The following is a 7,475-nucleotide window of genomic DNA, read 5'->3' as shown; positions in this document are numbered from 1 at the left end:
CCCCCTCCCATCCCTCTCTCATGTCCCCTCTCTCTCGCTCCATATCCAAACTACACTCGTCCGTCTATCAGTCTTCCCCTTCGCCGCTCTCGTTTCCCCTCCAGGTAAGTAGCGACCCGAGTAGCGACCCTAGTTTAGCCTTATAGCTAAGAAGCTGCCCAAATAGCGACCTTAATTTATCTTATAGGTAAGTAGCGACCCTAATTTAGCCTTATAGCTAAGAAGCTACCCAAATAGCGACCTTAATTTATCTGATAGGTAAGTAGCGACCCTAATTTAGTCTTATAGCTAAGAAGCTACCCAAATAGCGACCTTAATTTATCTTATAGGTAAGTAGCGACCCTAATTTAGCCTCTTAGCTAAGAAGCTACCCAAATAGCGACCTTAATTTATCTTATAGGTAAGTAGCGACCCTAATTTAGTCTTATAGCTAAGAAGCTACCCAAATAGCGACCTTAATTCATCTTATAGGTAAGTAGCAACCCTAATTTAGTCTTATAGTGAAGAAGCTACCCAAATAGCGACCCTAATTTATCTTATAGGTAAGTAGCGACCCTCATTTCTCTTAAGGGTAAATAGAAACCCGAGTAGCGACCCTAAAAAACACCTCCAGGTAAGTAGCGAAGCGAATTTACTCGTAAAGGTCGGTAGAGACCTAAGTAGTGACCCTTTTTTGTCATATGGGTAAGTAGCGACCTAAGTATTGACTCTAGGAGCTTCTCTTATGGGTAAGTAGCTACCAGAGTAGCGACCCTAATATAAACCCATAGGTAAGTAACTACCCTAATTTACCTCTAAAGTTAGATAGAGATCTAAATAGCAACCCGCATTTATCCTATAGGTAAGTAGCGCCCAAAGTAGTGGCCCGATTAGTGACCCTATAGGTAAGTGTAGCTACCACCCCTCTCTCTTGTCCCCTCTCGCTCGCTCTATATCCAAACTACACTCGTCCGTCTATCAGTCTTCCCCTTCGCCGCTTTCGCTTCCCCTCCAGGTAAGTAGGGACCCGAGTAGCGACCTTAATTTAATCCTATAGCGACCCGAGTAGCGACCCTAATATAAACCTATAGGTAAGGTTAGTAGCTACTCGAGTAGTAACTCTAATTTAATTTCAGTTAAAGTAGCTACCCTAAATTCACCTTCAGGTAATAACAGGGCCGTACTTAGACGGGAGGTAAGGGCCCCGCCCTCGAGCCCTATTCCCCCCCCTCGACAAAATCCTGCCCTGGGTAATCAAGAGCTGACGAAGCATCTGGGCGAGACGCATGTGTGTAAGGTGTACAAGTGTGGCCTGTGTAGTGAGATGTACGACAGTAAACTGCTTATACAGGTGAGCACTGGTTGTAGAATAGAATAGTTTATCCTGAATACCTTGTTTATCCTGCTCGAATGAGACTAAAAAGTCCCTTTACCCAGTCTAAACAAGGTCTCGTGTATTTTATGGGTTTAACATTTTACAATGCATAATTATTACAATGGACCTTGCTTGATTATAAAAAAAGTGTAGCTTTTTTGACTCTGTAGTTATCGCCTTCAAATCCAGTAGACAAATAGGGATCAGAGCAGCCAAACCCTAACCAGTCTGGATAGCTGGAGGTTAAAAAGGGTTAATCATACTTCAAAGGAAAAGCACAGGTCCTCGTGATGGTTGACTGCGGTTCAGGACGGACCAAGTAATCTTGCCCAGAGAAAATTGAGCCCCTTCGGTGCAGCTACACCACTACAACAACAATTGAGTAGATGAGAGTTTTGATTTCAGTTGGGAAGGAGAGGTGGAAGGAGAGTCTCCTTTCCAAGTGTACAGCCTCAACAACATTGATGGTTGGGAAATCATAGGGTTGGCCGATCATAGGGATGGTTGGGAAATCATAGGGTTGGCCGATCATAGGGATGGTTGGGAAATCATAGGTTTGGCCGATCATAGGGATGGTTGGGAAATCATAGGGTTGGCCGATCATAGGAATGGTTGGGAAATCATAGGGTTGGCCGATCATAGGGATGGTTGGGAAATCATAGGGTTGGTCGATCATAGGGATGGTTGGGAAATCATAGGGTTGGCCGATCATAGGGATGGTTGGGAAATCATAGGATTGGCCGATTGTTGGGAGAATGGTTGACCCATCAGTCTCCAGTAAACCGTAAATCAAACCACATCCGTGCGCTAACGTCTATCATCCCCGGGGCTCTGATCAAGCGGAGAGACTCAACGCCTATTGATTTCGCAGAGAAGAGTTTCGTACTCTTCTCTGCGGATGTTTTCGTGAGCCATTGCCTTATTTCACTGAGGAAATTTGTGTTTCAGCTCCACTTTCCACAGTCTCATCACAAGGAGGTTAAACTGTACCGGTGTACCAAATGTCCTCCATCGAGTGGAGATGATATCACCTCCAGTTTTACCTTGGCCCTTGGTCATTTTGATCAAATGAATTTGAAGAAACCATTATTTTACTGAGGAAATAATAATAATAATAATAATAATAGACTCTTGAGTGGAAGGCAACCACTAGGCGAGGTTAACGCCGGAGGCGTTCTCTACCACCTAAATGAGGATAAAATTCCATGCCTCGGCTGGGATCGAACCCACGCCCTCCTGTTTACCACGCCCAGGCTAATACCATATACCTACCGACGAAAAATGCGAGGATGTTTTCAGATTCACAAAAAAAGAGTTCGGTGCGAACAACCTATGTCTGTAGTGTTAAAGAACCTAAAAGGAAAGGAAACAAAAAGATCTTTTTACCTGAGGCAGAATGCGCGTACAAATATCGGACGGTTGGAGTGGATGCGCGCTGCGCACATGAGACGCAAACTCCGCGTGGGATGAAAAACTGGAGGTGTCATCTCCACTCGATGGAGATGGAGGACATTTGGTACACCGGTACAGTTTAACCTCTTTGTGATGAGACTGGGTAAAGTGGAGCTGAAACACAAATTTCCTCGGTAAAATAATGGATAAAATCCGCCCCGGGCGGGAATCGAACCCGCAGCCTAGCGCTTACAAGGCAGACGCACTACCAACTAAGCTAAATAGGCTGGCCCACGATATTTGTTTATTTTGTTGGCAACCTCCGTGGCCGAGTGGGTATCACATTAGGATTGACAGACACACACACACACACGGACCAATGGGAGGTAACATAAAGTCCAATATACAGCGTGTAACAATACAGTACTCTTACCTTTCACTTCCTAGTGCTCAGGATTTGGAATGGTAGAATCTTCTTATGAACCCGATCCCATGCTACGGCTTCTGTATCTAATATACAGGAGGTAACATAAAGTCCAATATACAGCGTGTAACAATACAGTACTCTTACCTTTCGCTTCCTAGTGCTCAGACACACACACACACGGACCAATGGGAGGTAACATAAAGTCCAATATACAGCGTGTAACAATACAGTACTCTTACCTTTCGCTTCCTGGTGCTCAGGATTTGGAACGGTAGAATCTTCTTATGAACCCGATCCCATGCTACGGCTTCTGTATCTAATATACAGGAGGTAACATAAAGTCTAATATACAGCGTGTAACAATACAGTACTCTTACCTTTCGCTTCCTAGTGCTCAGGATTTGGAAGGGAAGAATCTTCTTATGAACCCGATCCCATGCTACGGCTTCTGTATCTAATATATCTCCACTCGATGGAGGACATTTGGTACACCGGTACAGTTTAACCTCCTTGTGATGAGACTGGGTAAAGTGGAGCTGAAACACAAATTCCCTCAGTAAAATAATGGTTTCTTCAAATTCATGCTGTACACTCTGACTTTTCCCTGACTTTTCCAGTCTCCATGAAATTCCCTGACTTTTCCCGGTTTTCCCGGTTTTCCAGTCTGGTAGACACCCTGGGTTGGTATTGCGTCTGCCTTGTAAGCGCTAGGCCGCGGGTTCGATTCCCGCCCGGGTGGATTTTATCCCCAACAGATAAGGTTCGTTCTCGAAACTGATGCTGGCTTTCTCCTGTCAGACTCGTGAGGACTTTTATCCTGTTTTCCTCCTCTCTACGCTTTCGGGATGATAAGACCTTGGCAGTTACAATTTTCTCTATCAAACCTCTTTTTTTTTAAAGTATTCTTTATTTTTTCTTCTTAATTTAATTAACCCTTTTACTGTACGTGATTTAAATTAACCCTTTACTCACCCTTCATTCTTAACTCCACCCTCTTCCGTCCCAGCCTCTCCATTGGTCACACCGTTCAGCGCATGCGTCAAATACTGCGCGTATTTCCCCTCCCTCTGTTGATACGACAGGAGTTCGGACACAGTCGCGTTACTTCGGGCATACAACGAACTCAAATCGCTGCGCAAAGCGTTCTGCGCAGAAGAAATAGCTTTCAGAGCATCCGCTGAACTCAGATCGCTGCGCAAAGCGTTCAAATCGGTTCGCGCCTGCGCAGAAGAAATGTGAGCTTTCATGGCGCCAACGAATTCCCTCCTTATTCTATTCTATTCTATTCTATTCAAAACTTACTTGGCTTGATCATCCAGAACACACAGGAGACCATTGGGTTTCCCCTCGACCAGCTGCAGACACAGCGTATTGTCCGAGAATTCAATATGGCGCCAACGAATTCCCTCCTTATTCTATTCTATTCTATTCTATTCAAAACTTACTTGGCTTGATCATCCAGAACACACAGGAGACCATTGGGTTTCCCCTCGACCAGCTGCAGACACAGCGTATTGTCCGAGAATTCAATATGGCGCCAACGAATACCCTCCTTGTTGTATTCTTCCTGTTCGTATTGAAACACGTGCTGGTTGAAGTAGTACTGCAGGTGTTCGTTGGCGTAGTTGATGCACAGCTGCTCGAAACTACCAACGAAAAATTAAATGAAAGAAAAATTTTAGTTTGGAAAAAAATAAGCGGAAAGTAATTTAAGTAAAAAAATAATTGGAGTAAAAAGTACCGTAAAAAGTTAGAGAGCAACTAACTGCCAAAGAAAATTTGCGAAACAAAATTTGGTTGGACTGTGACAGCGAAAAATTTAGTAAAGAAAAAGAGTTTTGTTTTTTTGTTTTTTTTTTTTTTTTTTTTTTTTTTTTTTTTTTTTTTTTTTTTTAAGAGGTTTGACAGAGGGAACTGTAACTCTAGGGTCTTATCGTCCCGAAATCGGAGAGAGAAGGAAGACAGGATAGGAGAAAGCCAGCCGTTCCGAGAACGAACATTATCCCATCAGGATAAAATCCGCCCCGGGCGGGAATCGAACCCGCGGCCTAGCGCTTACGAGGCAGATGCACTACCAACTAAGCTAACTAGGCTGGCTGTTCTGAATAAATTTAGTCATTCACTAAATAGCTGGCCTCAATGTTTGATCAGTTTGAACAACATCTACACTTAGGAGAAGATCTGTGTTGTAATCCGCTCTCTCTTCTCTCCCCCCAGGCTCCGCCACTGCTTCAATGCATCTTCTGTTTCCGCCAGTTCCACTCCGCGTCTGAACTTCAACTTCATCTGCACGAGCACACTGCCGGCCCCCTTCAGTGCCCCCTATGCCCTAAGACGTTCCGTGTACAGTTCCTACTGGAGACCCATCTGACAACGCACCATCCCGCACTGGTAAGTCCGTCCACCCACCTGTGTGCCCCGAGTGGCGGTACTTGTTCAGAAGTCACGGCAATGAAAAAGAAAGCTCCTTTTTGTGTTTAACCTAACCCTAGGTAATTATTCAGAAGCTACAATGAAAAAGAAAGCTTCCTTTTGGGTACTTGGTCACAAGTCACGTCAATGGAAATTTGCTACAAAAAGGAGCTGTCACAAATGAGCAGTGACTCGTATTATAGGGTTAGGGTAAACACAAAAAGGAACTTTTTGTCAAGAGATTTGATAGAGGGAACTGTAACTGCTATTGCCAGATGACCACCCATGCGCGTGTTTACGCGCAACGTTGCTTATTATTATTATTTTTTTTAAGAGGTTTGATAGAGGGAACTGTAACTGCTAAGATCTTATCGTCCCGAAATCGAAGAGAGAAGGAAGACAGGATAGGAGAAATCCAGCCGTTCCGAGAACGAACATTATACCATCAGGATAAAATCCGCCCCGGGCGGGAATCGAACCCTCGGCCTAGCGCTTACAAGGCAGATGCCACATGCGCTAACTAGGCTGACCCTTTCAGTTTCAGAGATGGAAATTGTAAGGAAACGAGATCCTGCGCGCGTTGCATTTCTGTGTAAGATTGTGTTTCGTGTTGTAGAGAGCGCCACAGTCTCAACTAGGCTTTGCCTTTAGGATGATAACGACTGAACGATTTCCAATTTTTCTTTCCTCTCAATACTCCCGTTCTCCTTTTCTCTCCGATTTACTGACGGCAAGACCTTCATTGTTACAGTTTCCTCTACCAACCTTCTTAAAAAATCTCACTTCGTTTGCTCAAAAACTTATCCGGAACAGTAGGGAACAGTTCGTGTATATCAAACCTGAGCGACTTGAATAATGGAGGAGAAGAAAGGGGAAGAGGAGGAGAAGAAAGAGGAAGAGGAGGAGAAGAAAGGGGGAGGAGAAACTCAGCGAAAGATAAATAAAGAAGATCTCCGTGGAGAATACATCGAGATGAAGATAAAATATAAAGAGCGAAAGAACGAAATGAAAAGAAAAGGGGTGAAAGGAGAAGGAGGAGAAGAAGAAGAAGAAGAAGAACAAAAATGAAAACTTAAGGAGAAGATGAAGACGTAGAAGATGGAGGAGGAAGAAGACGACGAAGAAGGAGGAGAAGAAAGACGGAGAGGAGGGAAACAAAATGAAAGGAAAAGGGTGAAAAAATAAGATGATGAAAAGAAGAAGGAGGAGGAGAAAGAGGGTAAGGAGGCCAAGAAGAAAGAGGGGAAGTAGGGAAAAAAGAAAAAGGGTGAAAAAAAATAAGATGATGAAAAGGAGAAGAAGGAGGAGGAGAAGGACGAGCAAGAAGAAGGACAAGGAGGAGAGCAAAATGGAAGAAAAGGGGTAAAAAAAATGAAGAGAAAAATTAGAACAAGGAGGAAGAGAACAAGAAGAATTACTTCGTAAAAGAAAAATTGAAGACGCGAAGCAAAGAGATGAAAGTGAAGAAGCAGAAGAAGAACAAAAATGAAAACTTAAGAAGATGAAGAAGGAGGAGGAGGAGAAGAAGAAGAACGACAAGGAGGAGAAGAAGGAATAAAGAAGATCTCCGTGGAGAATACATCGAGATGAAGATAAAATATAAAGAGCGAAAGAACGAAATGAAAAGAAAAGGGGTGAAAGAAGAAGAAGGAGGAGAAGAAGAAGAAGAAGAAGAAGAAGAAGAAGAAGAAAAATGAAAACTTAAGAAGAAGATGAAGACGCAGAAGAAGACGACGAAGAAGGAGGAGAAGAAGAAACAAGGGGAGGAGGAGAAAGAGGGAGAGGAGGCCAAGAAGAAAGAGGGAAAGTAGGGAAAAAAGAAAAAGGGTGAAAAAAAAATAAGATGATGAAAAGGAGAAGAAGGAGGACTGGAGGAGGAGAAGGAGGAGC

At 43.6% G+C, this 7,475-nt stretch overlaps 1 protein-coding gene across 1 annotated transcript in view; it reads left to right on the top strand.

Annotated features, from left to right (window-relative positions):
• Positions 1–6,441, top strand: part of LOC103511624 (zinc finger protein 423-like) — a gene marked incomplete at its 5' end in the record, with an annotated part of 24,541 nt that extends 18,100 nt beyond the window's left edge. The window contains 5 exons of the mRNA XM_026825333.1: positions 2,303–2,408; positions 3,434–3,503; positions 4,256–4,385; positions 5,325–5,564; positions 6,337–6,441. Of these exons, the coding sequence (XP_026681134.1) occupies positions 2,303–2,408; positions 3,434–3,503; positions 4,256–4,385; positions 5,325–5,564; positions 6,337–6,441 (651 nt within the window). The remainder of the gene's footprint in view (positions 1–2,302; positions 2,409–3,433; positions 3,504–4,255; positions 4,386–5,324; positions 5,565–6,336) is intronic.
• Positions 6,442–7,475: the final 1,034 nt, after the last annotated feature.

This window comes from Diaphorina citri, unplaced genomic scaffold (genome assembly GCF_000475195.1).
Source record: "Diaphorina citri unplaced genomic scaffold, Diaci psyllid genome assembly version 1.1 scaffold732, whole genome shotgun sequence".
Classification (NCBI taxonomy): domain Eukaryota; kingdom Metazoa; phylum Arthropoda; class Insecta; order Hemiptera; family Psyllidae; genus Diaphorina; species Diaphorina citri.
The sequence above is the reverse complement of the archived record's forward strand: the minus strand, read 5'-3'. Positions and strand labels throughout refer to the sequence as shown.